Raw genomic sequence first — 20,436 nt, 5'->3', positions numbered from 1 at the left:
CGCCAATGTTGTAATACTGATTTAATTCACTTCATATTCAAACCCTTCACCCCCCCCCCGAGCGCAACATGCCACTACACACTTTCAACCCTGACTGAGGCAGGAACACAACGGCCGGCCCTGAAATCCGAAGTCTGGCTTGGCAAAGGGTACAAGTCAATCCCTGGACAGCCGCTGCAAGGGGGACGAAGGAGGTGGAACGTTTGAGAGGAGAGAAGGCAGGGACTATATCTTAATAGGCGGAGGGTTACATACACACACTTACTCTCTGTCTCTGTCTCTCTCTCTCTCACTCATTCCCACTCGGGGCCATTGCGCTTTTTTTTTCCCTGGGAAGCCATAATGGAAGCTTGAGAGTCCGGCGGCGGCCGTAGCAGCAGCTTTGGAGGGGGAGGGGAGGGGGGGAAGAAGCTGGAGTCGGTGCCGTGGCCGGAGCCGGAGCTGGAGCTGGAGCCGTGGCCAGGGCCGGGGCCAGGGCCAGGGCGATCGGCCGAGAAAGAAAAAGGAAGGAAAGAAAGAGGAAAAAAAAAGAAAGAGGGGGAAAGAAAAAGAAAGAGGAGCAAGTGTGCGTGTGCTGGAGGGGAAGCTCGGCTTCCTGCTGACTTCTTCTGAAAAAATGATGCTTATAATTTTTTAATACGGATTGGATCCGGATCCCGGAGTGTGTGGATTATTATTTCTGACCGGAGAGCAGCCACGGATGTATTTTCTACAACGTGTAATTTATTGACAGCGGAGAGGGGGAAAAAGGAATCGACTTCTTCGGATTTTTTTGGGGGGAAAAAAAACTCATTTTCTTTTTTACAGGAAGGCAGAGAGATCCCCCCCCCCCCCCCCCAACTCCCTCCATTCCCCTGCCTCTTCAGCTCCCCCCCACCCCCCGACCGACGGTAACGGCGGCGGCGGCGGTGGAGGCGATCGTGGAGGAGGAGGAGGAGGATAATCGCAGCGAGAGGCGGTGAATGTGGCCGCCGTCTTACCCTCACCAACTCCTCCGGTTAAAGGGTTTTACTTTTTAACACCCCCCCCTCCCCTCCCCTCCCCTCGGATTAGTGCCACCCGCAAACCCCCTTTTTCATTCCCTTCGATGGTCATCTGAAGAAGCCGGAGCAAACCCCCCCCCCCCCCCCCCCCCTCTTCTCCCCCCCCCCCCCGGGCCTTTCCTACTCCTTCGGAGGATATTAACGGAGTCGGGGGGGAAGGCAAGAGGTAGTTTGAAAGAGAGAGAGAGAGTGTGTGTGTGTGTGTTGTGGAACTGGGTGTTAGGCCCCTGTGTGACAGCAAGCCAGAAGGGAGCCAACCAAACCATTTCCACATCCACCACCACCTCCACCTCTCCCTTCAACCAGGATCGCACAGGCATGGCTTCGAGAATCAAAGAACTTGTCAGCAGGAACAAGAGAAGATACCAGGAAGACGGATTCGACTTGGACTTGACATGTATCCATTTTTCTCTTTGTAAGGTTGGGGGTGGGGAGGTGGTAGTGGTGGTGGTGGTGGAAGGTGGTTTGAAATATTGCGTCTTTCATATTGCTTTACCGAATCAAGGTTTGAATGGAGACATGCAAAGACAATCCATGCAGTCTCTTCCACCATCCCCCCCCCCCCCCCCCCATCATATTAGATAAGTGAGAGGAGACCCTCTTGCAGAAACGGAGGGATATTACACAATTTTAACAAATTGATCATATTCAGTGTTGGAGTATAATTAAATTGAGTAACTCGCAAATGACTGCATTGAAATGTTGGGTGAGTTCCTTTTTGTTTTTCTTAAGAAGTATGAGTAATTAGGTGTGCGGGCCTGGCATTATAAGTTGAATGTGTATTGTCATTGTATACATTGCTTTGTGGTACTGAAATACCTATTGTGCAGATCTATAGCTGCCATGCGTAGCCTCTGCAGGGGGGCATAAGTACTGTACAGAGTGCGATTAGGTCTTGGCCTACATTAGAATAGGTGAAGTTAATTTTATGTCTTTGACTAAAATGTTTAATATCTCTTAAACAATTTTTAAATGTACGTTTATATGTTCAGTATTTTTGCACGATCTTGCGTATAATTAAAACTAATAACTGCAAGCGTGAGGATGATTGCTTTTACGTTGCTACTATTGCAAATTACGAGTATTCAGGAGTTTAATTTTTACTTTGCATACAGTGAATCAGGTATCTCTGAATTGGGTAGTAGACTATGGTTGCATTTAAGAGCTCGTGACATTGTGGTTTTGATATATATCGTCACTAACAATGATTTAAAGTCATTTGAAGTTGTATTTGCTTGACTTGAATGGATCTAGTGACTCGTAATTTTGCTGATCTTGCTATGATACCGTTGGCCTTCTAGTTTGGCAGTTTAATAGAAGGACGGAATACAGTAACGTGCAATAAGGAATACTGTAACAAGCAGTTTATGGTGGTGATGTCATGATGCATCAGTTTAAATTACAAGACGCAATGATCTTGTGCACTGCTACAGTTTGAAATAGCGTGTAATGTAGTTTGAATTTTCACTAGATTAGGATTAGCTGCAGTATGACTTGTAAAATGGTTCGACGTTTAGAAGAAAAATGTACGGAAACTCCTGTATGTGGAATGTGACTGTTGCAGCTCAATACACTTGCATGTCCATTATGCACACCAGGCTAAATTGGATTGTGCCTTTTGATGAAACACAACTTATTCGTTCAGAATCCAATTTGTGTATTTGTACAACTGAGTTTTCCACTGGTTGGCACATTTTGTGTGAGATTTTGGTTAATCAATTTTGCTTGTTTTCACAGTTTCCTTTGCTCAGGTGTAAAACTTTGTGGTATTTGTATGCAAGACATTTGCATAATTTCAGTTGAATATTTGGAGGCAGAGCTGCTGAGGTAACACTATTTTGTAAATAATGGCAACATGGCATTCAGGAATGATTTTCTTTAGTACTTGACTGATACTGTTTTAGGTTAATTATGACAATGTTTACAAGAAACCCCTGTAACTCTGATCTACTGGACAGGAAAGTATATTACAAAAGCATTCAGTCAGTGCTCCTTGAATATAGTATGGCTGTTTTATATGTGATGAACTTTATAAATTGTTTGGGTTTCATACAGTATATTATAATTCTACTTCAAATATAAATTGAGAAGCCTGCAAACATTTGGAAAGCACTTTGAAACTTGACTCAAAAATGAAGCAAAACAAAGCTGTAAATGAAGCAAAACAAAGCTGTTAATGAAGTATGCTTCATTCACGTTTGAGCTCAAAGGGTAGCTGTTTTCATTTAACAAAAGTTAGGCTGGGGCTGTTTTCCCTGGAGTGTCGAAGGCTGAGGGGGCGACCTTAGAGGTTTATAAAATCATGAGGGACATGTGTAGGATATACAGACCAAGTCTTTTCTCTGGGGTGGGGGAGACCAGAACTCCAGGGTATAGGTTTAAGGTGAGAGGGGAAAAATATAAAAGGGCAACTTTTTCACGGAGAGGGTTGTGTGCTATTGCAATGAGCTGCCAGATGAAGTTGTGAAGGCTGGTACAATTGCAACATTTACAGGACACCTGGACGGGCATATGAATAGGAAGGGTTTGGAGGGCTATGGGCCAATTGCTGACAATTAGGACTAGATTAGGTTGGGATACCTGGTTGGCATGGACGAGTTGGACTGAAGGGTCTGTTTCTGTGCTGTACATCTCTGACTCGATGACAATGCCACGCATATGCGGGAAGCATACACATGTTATACATTTTAATGTTGACCCTTAATCTGAGATTTTGTGAAATTTTAAGACTTATGTTTCAAATATTGCAGGTTTTTTGATTTTTCAATCCAATCTAGTTTTGGTTTTGTGCATTCACAGTTGGGATGAGCAGAGATATAAAATCTGGATAAAAATGAAATAAAAATTGGTATTCTTCAGTGAGTAGTAGTCACTATTAAGCTACAACATTTGTAATATTTACTTTGTATTGTATCCATTAATAAGTTGAAATCCATATTATGCCCATATTGGTAGACGTTAAATGTGCTTTAAATTTCTGCTGCGACAGTTTAGATTACATGGTGCAATGGCTTTCACTTAAGTCATGCGATTCAGTCGTTGATGGCTGTCATCTATTGAGGATGTTCTAACACTGGTTAGATGAGGAACAAGACTTGCTGTGTGCATGGTTTAAGTGATATGGGATGTTTTATTTTGTTATAGGGCCTATGTAAGTGCAACTTGTACAATATCTGATTCAGCTTTGATTCTGTTCTTGTGTGATAGAGTGGCTCTGTAGTTAGCACTGTTGCTTCTGAGGCAGATTGTTGTCGATTGGGGTTCTACTAAAAGGATTGGAATACAAAATTCTAAGCTGACATTTTGGTGTATTCCTGTGTGAGTCCTGCATTGTTGGAAAGTTTAGCATTTACTGTTTCATTCAAAAGGATATGTGCATAATTCTGATGTACAAACTTCTTCCCATTATATTAAAATGTTTCCTGATGAATAATCCTTGAACTGTCTAAACTAAATACGCTAATTGATCATTTATCCCATTGCTCTTACCGAGATCTTGTTGTATAGGCAATTATCAGTGATTCTCCGCATAAGTCACTGCTTTTTGTTACAGTGTAGGAAGTAATTAATTGTATTTGAAACAACTTGAGATACTGTATTACTACCTTTGGATAATGTGTTAAGGCATCTATTGTGATTTGGCATTTGAACTTCTGTTTCCCACAATGTAATATGTAATTTTCAGATACAGTCCAAGATTACAAACAATTTCATTGGCATTTACATAAGGCAAAGCAAAATTGAGACATTTGCAAAGAAAAATGTCCAACGAGTTGAGAGAAAACCAGAAGTAGGAGATTAAGTTAGGAGTCCAGAAACCTAACTCAATTCAAGAATGTGTTACTATTTCAGAGGAATGAACCTAACATTTGGTGTGCATTGTAGATTGTGTATATTAAAGCAGTCATTAAAGTATCTGGAGTTCTGCTGTATGATTACTTAGGTTAATTTGTTCTTTTTTAAGAACATGAGTGTTTTCCTTAAGATTCTGTTGTTACTCAGGCACAGTGTCATAAAGTCAGTGTCACTCAGCATGGAAACAGACCCTTTGGTCCAGTTCTTCCATGCTCACCAGACATCCCAATCTGACCTAATACCGTTTGCCAGCATTTGGCCCATATCACTGCAAACACTTTTTATTCAAATATCTATCCAGATGCCTTTTAATTGTATTTACAGTATACCCATCTCCACCACTTCCTCTGGCAGCTCGTTCCATACACCCACCACCCTCTACGTGAAAACGTTGCTCCTTAGGTTCCTTTTATTACCTTTTCCCCCCTCACCTTAAACGTATGTTCTCTAATTCTGGACTTGCCCACCCTAAGAAAAACAGCTTGTCAAGTCACTCAACTGTGCCCCTCATGATTTTACAAACCTCTGGAAGATCACTTTTCAGACTGCAATGCTCCAGGGGAAAAATCACCAGCCTCTTCAGCCTCTCCCTATAACTCAAACCCTCAAGTCCTGGCAACATGCTTTAAATCTTCTCTGCACTCTCTCAAGTTTAACATCTTTCCTATAGAAGGGCAACCAGGATTAATAGCAGTATTCTAAATGTGGTCTCACCCAATGTTCGTTCTATATGTATTCTGACCAATGAAGGCAAGTGTGCCAAAAGCTGATTCTGCCAACCTGTCTACCTGTGACTTCACATTTAAGGACTATGCACCTGAAACCCTAGGGGCCTACTATTAAGTCCTGCCCCGGTTTGTCTTTCCAAAATACAACACCTCACACTATTCTAAATTAAATTCCATCTACTACTCTTTGGCTCATTGGCCCACCCATTCAAGTTCCTGTTGATAATCTTCACTGTCCACTGTGCCAATGTTGGTATTATTTGCAAACTTACCAAGCATACCTCCACTACTCACATCCGGATCATTTATACGCTTTGGCACCGATTGCTGCAATGGATTACTGCAAGTAGTAGCTCATGAAGAATATCAGTGTTTTGTTCTGTTATGTGACACTTGTATTTAGATGCAATTCTTGTAGCTTGAGGATTTCTTCAATTATTGGATTTGTATGTGATCTTCTTTCCTAAGCCAAAGCTATGTGGGGGATATTTTTAATGTCAGTCTGCTGACAGTGTGCAGCAATGAGGATCTGGCTTTGAATAATTTTTCTTCCTTCAGCCTCAGTGAATGTAATATGTTTATTCCCTCCCCCAAACTGGTTCATAGAATTACAGCTGACAGTCTGTTTTCATTGGATTGCTGCACCCTCTTTGGGTTGCTGTACCCAATCATATGTGAGAGCTCACATATCTTTACGTTAATGCTCAAGATGCTCTGTCTGTGGTAAGTACATGCTGCTTCTTTGATCAGCCAATTGAAAGAAAATACATTTATTTCAATGGAAAAATTATTATATTATCTGGAGCAAAGTTGAACACATCAAGTCAAACAATTGGAAGAAATTCTCAAGAATCTATCATTTTAATGGGACTATTGGAGTCACATCTGGAGTGATTTGTTATGTTATTGTGGTGAGTTATTATTAATCCACCTGCAGCTAGCTAGTCATAGTAATATAAATTTAAATTGAGGTAAAATTTATAGGAACAGGTCTACATATCCCCATTGCATGGAACAGTATATTTGAAGGTTTGTGTGAGTACCTCTTTGGTTAGACCACACTTAAGTTCAGCTTTTGGCAACAAAATTTGCCGTTGTAAGATATCTTGCTTTTCTTCTTGGCATCCAGTTAAATATACTGACAACCCATGTTCATGAAGCTGCGCTGAGTTAAGAGATTTGACAAATGTTATCACTCATGAAACATGAATTGAAGTTTTAGTGAAATGAATCTGTTTGGTGGAAGACATTTTATTGAATTGTAAAATAATAATGAAATAATCTAATTATAAAATCTTTGGGAAATTCAAATGTATAATTTTCTTCAACAAATTAACTGTTTTGTTTTGGCATCACTTATAAGTAACAAAAACTGCAGCTTTTTTCAACTCTACCTTATGTCATGATTTAAAATTTGCATTGATTTGGATGAATACATTATAATATATTTTGAAAAATACAGACAATTAAATCAAGCCTATCTTGTCCACACATGGCACACCTTCAATGCCAATCCCGGGAGGAATAAAATAAGAACTATCGTGGCCAATTTTGGCTATTAATACTTAATGAAATTTTACATTTGCCTGACAAAGGAATTCTTGCACCTTTTTGTAGGGCTGCACTGATTCTTTTTGATTATTATTTTTGTGAAATGCTTTCTGGTATCTTATCTAACTTTTATACAGTGTGTTTTTCTAGCTCTCCCATTCTTAATCTGCATTGATTTAAACCTTCCGTAATTCTTTGGACCATGTCTGAGTGAAAAAGTCTGTTCCTTAAGCCCTGTTGTTGTTCAAATGTCTGATAAAAGGAATCATTACAGATGGCCTCCATCAGGATCATTTGGCCCTTGTGCCAACCTCCTTTAATCAGACTGTGCTGGCATAACGTCTTCCACATCCTCAGGATGCCCTAATGAGGTATATGAATTTTCTGTCGTATTGTGAGAATCACAGTAATTGTATTTTTTTTTAAAAGTTAGCTTCCTGGATGTGGGTATCTGCTGCTCATGTTTATTGCCCATTCCATATGGTCTTTGAGAACATGGAGATGCACTGCCTTCTTGAAACATTATACATATTGACAATGCACTGCAGCATTTCTACATTTTTTTTTCAGAAGTGGTTTCATAATTTTGACCCAGTGATTATGATAGAACAATAATATATTACCAAGTCGGGTTAAGCTTGGAGGGGAACAGTGGTATTCCTGCTTCTTGTCCTTATCCGTCAAGGCACTAGAGATCACAAGTGTTGCTTAAGAGGCCTTAATGAGTTGTATGATGAGTTGCACCTTGTGGATGCAAAACACTGCAGCTCTGCATGAGTGGTGGATGAATAGAGTGGACAACTTTGTACTTGGTGGTGTTGAATGTCTTGAGAATCATTGGAGCTGTATTTAAAGTATGGAGAGTATTCCTTAACACTCCTAGTGCCATGTAGATAATGGAAAGGCTTTGGGATGTCAGGAATTCAGATATCTGCTACAGGAATAATCAGCCTTTGACCTACACTTGTTGTCACAATATTAATGCATCTGGTCCAGTTAATGTTTTGGTCAATGGCCTTAGGATTTAAGTGATAATTCTGTTAGGTGTATAGGGGACATGAATAGATTCTCTTTTTGAGATGGGCTTTACCTGAATGCCAGTATTGTTCAAGGCTTGAAATACTTCCATTATCTGAGACGTTGTGAATGTACTGGATAAGTTTTAAATTGAAGGCAAGTTATTGAAGCAGATAAAGGTGTTTGGGCCTTAAACACTGCCACGAGCAATTCCTGCAGCAGTGACTGAGGCTGACGTTTTTAGGTTCCAACCACTAACACCATCTTTTGTACCAAGTGTATGTAACCAAATTATTTTTCCATGTCCCCATTCTCATTGACTTCAGTAGTTTCAGGTTCATAATGCCTGAAACTGCCTGATGTCAAGGACATCAACTTAGTTGCTGCACATCTGGAATTGAGCTTTCTACTCCATATTCGCACTGTGGCTGAAATGAGGCCTGGAGTCAAGAGTTCTTGGTAGAACTCAAACTGAGCATCAGTGAAAAAATTATTGAAGAGTAAATACTGTTCAATAGCATTGTTAATGACCTTGATAATCACATTGGTAATTGTTCTGTTGAGTTTGTAGACAGTACAGTCCCACAAATAGCAACATGGTTGTAATAGACAATTTATTTTACAAGCTATGATTTTTTGGTGGTAGATAGTTGTTTATGATTGCCTTCACTCTGTGAACAGCACAGTGGAACCTTTTACGTAGACTGAAAAGTTAGCATCTGCATAGACTTTGTGCTTAAGTCTCTGGAGTGGGAGTTGGATCCACTACCTACTGACTCGAGTAAGAGTGTGGCTGCAAGCCACTTCTGAAATCTAGATCCCGTTTCTGATCCAGAAACTCAAATTGAGTAATGAAGTATGATGTGTACACACTGAAATTAGCCAAAATACAATTGTCATGCCAAAATGATTGTTGTCAGACATGTTGAGTTCTATAATCAATATCACATCACATCTGAATGACTTCAGCAGTGGGTCTCCTGAAGATTGATTAACTTTTTTGCTAATGAATGCAAGGTAGTATAACAAGTGATTTAGAGAGTAGTTTCAAAATTGTTGATGGACATTTTTGGAACTTTTTGGGCTCTGAATCCACAGAGCTTGCAGATGGAGATCAGAACCAGTTTGAAGAAAAGAAAATTAAAAGGAAACCAAACATACTTCACATGTTTAGTGACAGCACCCAGCTAAGTGGCAATGCCTACCATGATGCTTTCTGAAACTTGCTGATTAGTAATGACTATGTACGATCCATCCTTTTCTGCATGGCATAGATTCTGACACAAAAGCTTTTTAGAGGGGTGAATGCACAAAATGATGCTCAAAACATTCTAAGGTTTTATGAAATGGGAAGAAAATCTTACTAGTCTCTTGTGGAAGATAAAATTTTGCAAAGTTGTCATTACGTGTCTGATACCCTTTCTGAGTATCTGGGCCTGTTTGCACTTATTGTGTTATAAATAAAATAACTTATTCTGACAGAATTTGGTAATTCGTGGCCTACGTATTTTTTTAAGGAGTCCAGTTTTCTTTGGGGTCATCTACTAAAGAGCAGGTGTAGGGGAAAATGCATCAAGTTTCAAAATTGTTTTAGTAGTTACAGCTGTATCTATGAAGAGGGGCTGGATAAGTTCAGATTTGCTTTCTTTGGAACAGAGAAGGTTGAGGGAGGACCTGATGTCGAGGTGTATAAAATTGAGGGGCACGGATAGGTTGGATGGAAAGCAGCTCTTCCCCTTAGTTGAAGGGTCTGTAACAAGGGAACATAATTTCAAGGTGGAAGGAAGGAGGTTTAGAGGGGATTTGACATAAACCTTTTTCACCCAGCGGATGGTGGGATCTGGAATGTCGGGCCTGTGAGGGTAGATGAGGCAGGTAACGTCAAATCACAGAATGTACAACACAGAAACAAACCCTTCAGTCTAACTGGTCCATGCTGACCTGATATCCTTGTTGTCCCATTTTCACCTCCAGTTGAAGCAGAATGCCCAGAGACACAGTATAGTTTTACCTCCTTTGTCTCTTCCTCCAGAGCCCAGAATAAAGACAATGATCGCCCAAGTGCACGGGGATATGAGTTTTTGGTCTTCTCTGGAACAACAGTTCCTTAATGAATTATACAGTTATTTACAAGGAGGAGCATCCAGACAAGGCAACATACATACTGATTGGGTGACCAGGACAATCAGTGAATGTCAATAGTAAAGCTTAAGCCATGTGGTGTTACACAATGAATGTCTTTCACCTTATTAACTGACTTTACATACTGAATGCTTCTTCATCTTGCTAAATGGCTCTACATAATGAATGCTTTTCCACCTTCTTTACCCAATACCCTTGCCTCCAGCACCCCATTGTTAACTGCAAGCTCTTATCTGATCTGAGTCATGCTCAACTAAACCTCTTGTTACATAAAACTCAAAACTTAACTCTTTCCCTACCTGTACGCATTCTTATCCTAAATTAATTAGTCCCATTTGCGAGCACCCTTCTTACTCATATACCTATGTAGAAATCTTTTATGGACCCTTTCAAGTTTCACAACATCCTTCCTGTAGGAGGGAGACCAGAATTGCACATAGTATTCTAAAAGTGACCTAACCAATGTCCTGTGGAGTGGCAACATGACCTCCCAACCCGTTAATTCAATGCACTGGCCAATAAAGGAAAGCATACCAAATACCTTTTTTACTATCCTATCTATCGACAGCAATTTTAAGGAATTATGAACTTGCTCTCCAAGGTTTCTTTGTTCAGCAACACTCCCCATGACCTTACTGTTAACTGTGTACGTCCTGCCGTGAATTGTCTTTCCAAATGGATGTTATTGGTTAGAGTACTGAGCATAGGAATTAGGCGGTCATGTTGCGGCTGTATAGGACGTTGGTTCGGCCACTTGGAATATGCATGCAATTCTCGGCTCCTTCCTATCGGAAGGATGTTGTAAAACCTGTAAATCTTTTCTGAACACTTTCAAGGATGTTGCCAGGGTTTAGAGGATTTGAGCTACAGGGAGAGGCTGAATAGGCTGGGGCTGTTTTCTCTGGAGAGTCTGAGGCTGAGGGGTGACCTTATGGAGGTTTATAAGATCATGAGGCGTATGGATAAGATAAACAGACAAAGCCTTTTCCCTGGGGTGGGGGGAGTCCAGAACTAGAGGGCATACGTTTAGGGTGGGAGGGAAAAGATATAAAAGGGACCTAAGGAGCAACTTTTTGATGCAGAGGATGGTGTGTGTATGGAATGAGCTGCCAGAGGAAGTGGTGGAGGCTGCTACAGATGCAACATTTTAAAAGGCATCTGGATGGGTGTATGACTAGGAAGGGTTGGAATGATATGGGCCAGGTGTAGGCAAATGCGACTCAACTAGGTTGGGATATCTGGTCGGCATGGACGAGTTGGACGAAGGGTCTGTTTCTGTGCTGTGCATCTCTGTGACTCTACTTGGATGTTCGTTTAATGTCATGACATTCAAGGCTGTGGGCTGAGTAGTGAAAAGTGGGGCCAGTATAGATTTAACATAGTTTTGGCAGCACAGACTAAATGGGCCTCTTCTGTACTGCATGATTCATTAATTCTAATTTCACTAAGTGTAACCTTTTTGTGCTACTTTCAGTAAAAGGGATATCTTGGATTGTATTTATCTTTCTAAAACCAAAATGTTCATAGGCTTTCCATGTGATTGGATTGAGGTTCATGACTGTCCATGGACTTACTAGGTATCCTTCTGAAGTGGAAAGACCTCCTGGCTGTTTACAGTTGGCTCGTGATGAAGAATACAGTTGTGCAAAAAAAAGTTAACCCTTTATCCGATTGATCTGTTAAATAGGTTTTGATTGCAATAGTATTTTATGTATGACAGTTGATTTCTGTTGATTGTTTCCTGTGTGTTCCACTGGTAACCAGAGTAGCAAACAAATCTATTTCGAGCATTCTCGGCAAGCTGGAATCATTGGCTACTCATGAGTGCCCTGCTCTTTTACTTCTGTAAAACACATGCTTTGGATTACATTAAATGCTATTCTTTTTGTAGTTGTGACAAAGCACTTCATGAAGCTGTAAGCTGTAGATTTGTTTCGGAGATTAGGTTATGGGCTATGTAGCAAGTTAGGTACTATAATTTGTAAATACTGCATCCTGGAGTCCTTTGCTGTTACTTTTATAAGCTGTGTTCAAAATTTTTAATAAAATTTAATTTTTACTATCATGTTACTATTATAATTAGCTCTGACTTCAAACAAGTTAAGAGAGGGTTCACACTAACTCCATGGGATTTAACCAGGCTTTCATATTCTTGAAGGAATTAGTATGTTTCTTTTGATTAGAATAAAGCATGTGGCTGTATGCACTTTAGCAAGGCTTTTGATAATGTCCCTTGTGGTAGACTGTTCATGAAGGTAAGACCCTATGGATCCAACATGCTTTGGATTCCTAAATTGGCTGAGAGGCATGAAGCAGAGGGATGTTTCTGGGACTGGAAATCTGTTTCCAGTAGATTCCGCAGGGCTTGGTACTGGGGCCCTTTCTGTTTGTGGTGTACATTAATCATTTGGACTTAAATATAGGTGGCACGATCAAGATGTTTGCAGATGACACAAATTGATAGGGTGGTAATAGTAAGCTGTAAACTGCAGGAGGATATCAATGAGCTGGTCAGGTGGACAAATCAGTAGCAAATGGAATTCAAATAAAAAGGTATGAGACAAAGCACTTTGGAGGGCTAACAAGGCAATTGGCATGGACTGGTTGGACCGAAGGGTCTGTTTCCATGCTGTACATCTCCATGACTCTGTAATAGCATCCTAGAAATCAGTGTGTGTGTAAAGATCCCTGAAAGTAGAAGGATTGGTAGATGAGATGGTCAGGAACAAATACTTGCTTTTGCCAAACAAAGCATGAATGCAAGAGCAGGGAGCTTTTGCCAGAACACTACAAAATGCAGTTTAAACTACAATTGGATACTGCATGCAGTTCTCATCACCACGTCACAGGAAAGATATGATTCAATTAAGGGGGTGCAGAGGAGATTTACCAGAAGGCTGCCTGAGCTGAGGGAATCTTGGCTGTGAAGAAAGATTGGATTGGTTGAAGTTGTTTCCCTTGGAGCAGCTAAAGTTGAGGGGGGCAACTGTGGGAGGTGCTTAAGACTGAGGGGCATTGATAGGGTGAATAAGAAGAAACTTTAATTAGTGGAGGGATCATTAACCAGGTGGCATAGATTTAAAATGCAGAAGATGAACAGGGGAGTTGAGAAGTAATTTCACCCAGAGGTTGGTGGGAGTCCAGAACTTGCTGCCTGAAGGGGTGGATGAGGCTTGTAAAAAGTATTTATTTGCATTGCCATAGCCTCCAGCCTATGGACCAAGAGTTGGAAAATGGGATTAAGTACCATTTCCACATGGATTGGGGAAATTAACTTCTGTTCCTAGCTGTAAAAGATGAGAGCCTTTGCCTTATGTCACTTGTATATATTGATAATTAAAAGAATGACCCCACACACCACAAAGTAAATCAGAAGATGGCCTTCCCTTGAACAGCATGGTTCGGACAAAGTAGGTTCATGAGCTGACTGCATTTTGAAAGCTCAGCAGTTTTTCTTTCATACATTTGCAGCAGTAGGTAAGGCCTGCAGCAAAGCATCATTTTGTGTTTGCTATCTTCCGGCAAAGCACAAAAAGTCATTCACAGATGACAAAGTAATTATAGAAGCAGTGACTAGGATAGCTGATTCTTTATTCAGTAACTTTAAGAGCAAAGAAGAAATAAAAATGGCAATCCAGAGCATGTCACTCGGTGCTTCTGCAGTAGCAAGATTAATGGAATCTTTGCTTGAACCATCTTTCAGTAATTGCAGCAAGACCTGAAGGACTCTGAATACTTCTCACTGCATATTGTTGAATCCATTGCCATGACCAACACAGTCAACTGATTGCATTTGTGTGCATATTTTTTAAGAATGTAATTAAAGAGGATCTTTTGACACTTTTTCTCCTTAAAGGGAGAAAAAGGGGAGAGGATTTCTAGAATGAATTCAAAAGTTATGTGCTTGAGGAAAACATTCCAATCAAGAAACTATTTTCCATCCCAACTGATGATGCACCAGCCAGGCTTGGTGCAAATGTGGATTTTATTGCATTTTTAAAAATGATTCTAATTTTCCCTCTTTTGTCAATTATCACTGTGTATAATCCACCATCAAATATATACTTGTAAAGTTATGAACATTTCTTGTGTAATGAACGCTAAGTTTGTCAACTCGATTCGAGCAAAAGTCCTTCAGTACTGTTTGTTGAAGTTATTAACAAGCTCTGCTGCCCCTAGTGAACTAATCTTCTATGCTGATGTGACGTTGTTAAGTCGAGGGAAAACTCTGCAAAGAAATTTAAGTCTGATGCCTGAAATCATCATCATCCTTAAGTGAAGGAATCAAGTACATCGTGAGCTGTCAGACATTGTGTGGTTGCTCAACTTCAGGTTCCTTAGAAACATAATGTCAAAACTGTACAGACTAAACTGTGAACTGCAAAGTAAGGACACAGCGTTGGCATATACGATCACTACTTTGACTGCATTTAAATTGTAACTGCCTGTAGTCCTCCTGAATGAACAATGTTCCTGGGTCTGGAGAATATGCCAGAAACAAAATCACAGACAAAGAAAATTCATTCAGCCCAGAAATCCTCTGCGCATTTCAGGAAGTCCGCTGAGGAAATCAACAGGCAGTTTCAGGAATCAAATAGTCATAAAGTCATCGAGATGTACAGCAGGGACACAGACCCTTTGATCCAACCCGTCCATGCCAACCAGATATCCCAACCCAATCTAGTCTCACCTGTCAGCACTTGGCCCATATCCCTCCAAACCCTTCCTATTCACGTACCATCCAAATGCCTTTTAAATGTTGCAATTGTACTAGCCTCCACCATTTCCACTGGCAGCTCGTTCCATACGCATACCACCCTCTGCGTGAAAAAGTTGCCCCTTTGATCTCTTCTATATCTTTCCCCACTCACCCTAAACCTCTAATTGACACTCCAAGGAAACCAGCCCCAGCCTGTTCAGCCTCTCCCTATAGCTCAAATCCTCCAATCCTTGCAACATCCTTGTAAATCTTTTCTGAACCCTTTCAAGTTTCACAACATCTTTCCGATAGGAAAGAGACCAGAATTGCATGCAATATTCCAGTAGTGTCCTATACAGCCACAACATGACCTCCCAGCTCCTGTACTCAGTACTCTGACCAATAAAGGAAAGCATACCAAACGCTTTGTTCAATACGCTATCTACCTGTGTCTCTACATTGAAGGAGCTATGAACCTGCACTCCAAAGTCACTCTGTTCAGGAACACTCCCGAGGACCTTACCATTGAGTGTATAAGTCCTGCTAAGATTTGCTTTCCAAATGCAGCACCTCACATTTATCTAAATTAAACTTCCCATCTCCACCTTCCCATCTGCGACTTCTCAGCCCATTGGCCCATCTGATCAAGATCCCATTGTAATCTGAGGTAACCTCCTTTGCTGTCCACAAGATCTCCTGGCACAAATGATCATAATTGTCTCAAATACATTCTTTCAAGTAGACCTTCGTGGTTTGGCTACCGAGTTCCATCAGATGTTGAGCTTTGACGAAGGGTCAGTTGGACTCGAAACGCCAGCTGTTTTCTCTCCTTACTAATGCTGCCAGACCTGCTGAGATTTTCCAGCATTTTCTCTTTTGGTTTCAGATTCCAGCATCTGCAGTAATTTGCCTTTATCCATCAGATGTTTGAGGAGTGGAATTGTAGATTGAAAAAGCAAAAATGGCCCTTTAGTAGAGTGATATGCTCTTTTTGTCGGATATGGGAGTTTAGGGAGAGTTTACGGGTTACTGAGGATTATATCTGCAATAAATGCTGTTGGTTCCGAATCCTATCAGGTCGAATGGATTGGTTGGAGAGGCAGTTAGAGGCAATGAGGAATTTACAAGAGCAAGGGGATGTGATGGATGGCAGTTATAGGAAGGGGGAAAGTCTCATACAGTCACATAGATGGGTTAACTCTAAGAAAGGTAGGCAGGTAGTGCAGGAGTCTTCTGTGGCTATCCCCATTTCAAACAGGTATGCTGTTTTGGAAAATGTAGGGGCTGATGGATTCTCAGGGGAATTTAGCACAAAGTTTCTGGCATTGAGACTGGCTTGAATGTAATGAGAGCTGCGTCGGGTTCCAAGTGATTGATTGTGTTAGGGGACACACTCGTCCGAGGTACAGACAGAAGTTCCTGTGGCCAGCAGCGAAAAATCAGAATGGTGTATTGCTTCCCTGGCACCAGGATCAAGGATGTCTGAGAGGGTGCAGAATGTTCTCAAGGGGGAGAGGGTCCAGCAGGAGGTCACTGTACACGTTGGAACCAATGACATGGTTAGAATGATGGAAAAAGATAGACCAGATCTAAAAGTTGAAGTTCTAAATTGGAGAAAGGCCTATTTTGACAATATTAAGCAAGAACTTTCGAAAGCTGATTGGCGGCAGATGTTCGCAGGTGAAGGATGGCTGGAAAATGGGAAGCCTTTAGAAATGAGATAACGAGAATCCAGAGAAAGTATATTTCTGTTAGGGTGAAAGGAAAAGCTGGTACGTATAGGGAATGCTGGATGACTAAAAGAAAAAGAAGGAAGCATATGTATGGTAGAGACAGGATAGATCGATTGAATCCTTAGAGTATAAAGGAAGTAGGAGTTACTTAAGAGGGAAATCAGGAGGGCAAAAACGGTACATGAAATAGCTTTGGCAAATAGACTTAAGGAGAATCCAAAGGAATTTTACAAATACATTAAGGACAAAAGGGTAACTAGGGAGAGAATAGCACCCCTCAGAGATTAGCAAAGCGGCCTTTGTGTGGAGTTGCAGAAAATGGGGGTAATACTAAATAAGTATTTTGCATCAGTATTTACTGTGGAAAAGGATATGGAAGATATAGACTGTAGGGAACTAGATGGTGACATCTTGCAAAATGTCCATATTACAGAGGAGGAAGTGCTGGATGTCTTGAAATGGATAAGGTGAATAAATCCCCAGGACCTGATCAGGTGTACTCGAGAACTCTGTGGGAAGCTAGAGAAGTGATTGCTGGGCTTCTCCTGAGATGTTTGTATCATCGATAGTCACAGGTGAGGTGCCAGAAGACTGGAGTGGAGGTTGGCTAACGTGGTGCCACTGTTTAAGAAGGGTGATAAGGACAAGCCAGGGAATTATAGACCAGTAAACCTGACGTCAGTGGTGGGCAAGTTGTTGGAGGGAATCCTGAGGGACAGGATGTACATGTATTTGGAAAGGCAAGGACTGATTAGGGATAGTCAACATGGCTTTGTGCGTGGGAAATCATGTCTCATAAACTTGATTTGTGTTTTTTGAAGAGGATTGATGAGGGCAGAATGGTAGATGTGATCTACCTGGACTTCAGTAAGGCGTTCGACAAGGTTCCCCATGGGATACTGGTGAGCAAGGTTAGATCTCACAGAATACAGGGCGAACTAGCCATTTGGATACAGAACTGGCTCAAAGGTAGAAGACAGAGGGTGGTGGTGGAGGGTTGTTTTTCAGACTGGAGGCCTGTGACCATTGGAGTGCCACAAGGATCTGTGCTGGGTCCACTACTTTTCATCACTGAAATAAATGATTTGGATGTGAGCATAAGAGAGGTACAGTTAGTAAGTTTGCAGATGACACCAAAATTGGAGGTGTAGTGGACAGTGAAGAGGGTTACCTCATATTACAACGGGATCTTGATCAGATGGGCCAATGGGCTGAGAAGTTGCAGATGGAACTTAATTTAGGTAAATGTGAGGTGTTGCATTTTGGGAAAGCAAATCTTAGCAGGATTTATACACTTAATGGTAAGGTCCTAGGGAGTGTTCCTGAACCTTGGAGTGGAGGTTCAGAGCTCTTTGAAAGTGGAGTCACAGGTAGATAGGATAGTGAAGAAGGCGTTTGATATGCTTTCCTTTATTGGTCAGAGTATTGAGTACAGGAGTTGGGAGGTCATGTTGCAGCTGTACAGGACATTGGTCAGGCCACTGTTGGAATATTGCATGCAATTTTGGTCTCCTTCCTATTGGAAAGATGTTGTGAAATTTGAAAGCTTTCAGAAAAGATTTACAAGGATGTTGCCAGTGTTGGAGGATTTGACCTATAGGGAGAGGTTGAATAGGCTTGGGGCTATTTTCCCTGGAGCATCAGAGGCTGAGGGGTGGCCTTACAGAGGTTTATAAAATCATGAGGGTCATGGATAGGTTGAATAGACAAAGTCTTTTCCCTGGGGTGGTGGACCCAGAACTAGAGGGAATAGGTTTAGGGTGAGAGGGGAAAGATATAAAAGAGACCGAAGGGGCAATATTTTCACTCAGAAGGTGGTACGTGTATGGAATGAGCTGCCAGAGGAAGTGGTGGAGGCGAGTATAATTGCAACATTTAAAAGGCATCTGGATGAGTATATGAATAGGAAGAGTTTGGAGGGATATGAGCCAGGTGCTGGCAGGTGGGACTCGATTGGGTTGGGATATCTGGTCGACATGGACGAGTTGGACTGAGGGGTCTGTTTCCGTGCTGTACATCTCTGCCTCTATGACTCTATATGGGAATAATTAGAATGCAACATGATATTGAGCGGAAAGAATAAAGGAGTAATTTTTGGGAACTGGTAAACAGTGAAAAAAATTACCCACTTTTATCATCCAGTTCTTTTAAAACGAAAGCTTACTTTGCCTCTAAATACCTCTGTGACCACATTCTCTGAAACAAGGGTAATCAAATCCAAGTATTGCAACTGCCTCTCGGCCATTTTGACTGTGTACGGCTTACAGTCTCAAACTACAATGCTGATTTCAAAGCACTAGGCAATCACGTATAGTAACACTCAGACTTGGTGAGTAGAGGGAATATGAATAAGTATATATTCTTGGTTTTAGATTTGTATCACACTAAAAATATACTTTATTCTGCTTTTCTTTGGGGTAAATCCTGGGTTGAACGTTAATTCAAAAGTGATCTTGTGCTTAAAAATACAAAAAACTGAAAGAACTGCAAATGCTGGAAATCTGATACAAAAACAGAAATTGCTATAAAATCTCAGCAGGTCTCGCAGCATCTGACTTCTCTCCATAGATGCTGTGGAACCTGCTTGGATTTTTCCAATAATTTCTGGTTTGTTGTACTTACCAAGGTTGGAGACTGTGTTTGTTTGTTTGTTTGTTTGTGTAATCAGATATTTGTTGATTGGCATAGACATGAGAGGCTGAATGGCCTCCGTCTGTGCTATAAATAAATACAAATCTGAGTAAATTGTGCAAGTTCTGTAATCTCTTGGGTTTTTAATAAGTGAATCAATAGCCTACATATTGTGCTTAAGATGGTCATAAATTTAGGCTCATCGGTTACAATTTGCTGTTAAATCATTGAAAGTTAACAAGGCAAAAGCTCACGTGGTGTTTTGGGTGAAGGGAATAACTGATGAATGAGCAAACAATATAATGGTAGTCAAGATAAGTGGGAAAATATGAAATAAATACAGAACATGTTGAATCTGATGACTGAAATGTCTTAGTTCTAGACTCAAAGCATTAACTGTCTTTCTAAGTTGTCTTAATTATGTTGATGAAATCAGGTTTTCATGTATAGTCTTAATTGTGGTTAGTGGAACTGTGGGCTCATGTATCATAAGAATGTAGGATCAAGTCTGATTCTAGGTCTTGAGCACTTCTTTGCAGTGTTGTATATGTGCAATGTTGCAGTGTAAAGCTGCCATCTTTAAATGAGACCAAAGCTCCGTTTGTTTTCGCGGGTAGATCTAACAAATCATATGGCATTAGTTCATGTGATCAACGAATTTATCGGGAGTGACCTTGTTAATATTTGTCCTTCACTGTTGTTGTGGGAGCTTGGTGTGTGCGTTTTGCCTGCATTGTTTCCTACATCACAACAGAAACTACACTTCAAAAGTATTTAATCGGCTGTGAAATGTTTTGAGACATCCTGTGATAGTGGAAGTGTGACATAAATGCCATTCTTTCTTTTGATTGTCTCAGTAGAGCTACGTTTAAAGAAGTTCAAGTAAATGTCAAACTAGAATTAATCAAAAAACCATTAGAATAGATAGTTTAGGAACATTGAAATAGACTAAGTAAGGAATGCATTTGTTAAGATGCTGTCCAAACAAACCCAGTTCCAGAGTAATCCTCAGTGCTCTGGATTTAGGCAGTCCAGTT

At 40.8% G+C, this 20,436-nt stretch overlaps 1 protein-coding gene across 1 annotated transcript in view; it reads left to right on the top strand.

The window, feature by feature from the left end:
* Positions 1–103: 103 nt before the first annotated feature.
* Positions 104–20,436, top strand: part of ptenb (phosphatase and tensin homolog B) — a 165,204-nt gene continuing 144,871 nt past the window's right edge. Inside the window, exon 1 of the mRNA XM_072557834.1 lies at positions 104–1,440. Within this exon, the coding sequence (XP_072413935.1) occupies positions 1,362–1,440 (79 nt within the window). The 5' untranslated portion in view covers positions 104–1,361. The remainder of the gene's footprint in view (positions 1,441–20,436) is intronic.

The sequence above is a fragment of the Chiloscyllium punctatum genome, chromosome 38, assembly GCF_047496795.1.
Source record: "Chiloscyllium punctatum isolate Juve2018m chromosome 38, sChiPun1.3, whole genome shotgun sequence".
In the NCBI taxonomy this organism is placed as follows: domain Eukaryota; kingdom Metazoa; phylum Chordata; class Chondrichthyes; order Orectolobiformes; family Hemiscylliidae; genus Chiloscyllium; species Chiloscyllium punctatum.
Note: the sequence above shows the minus strand (reverse complement) of the source record. Positions and strands in the feature narration are given on the sequence as shown.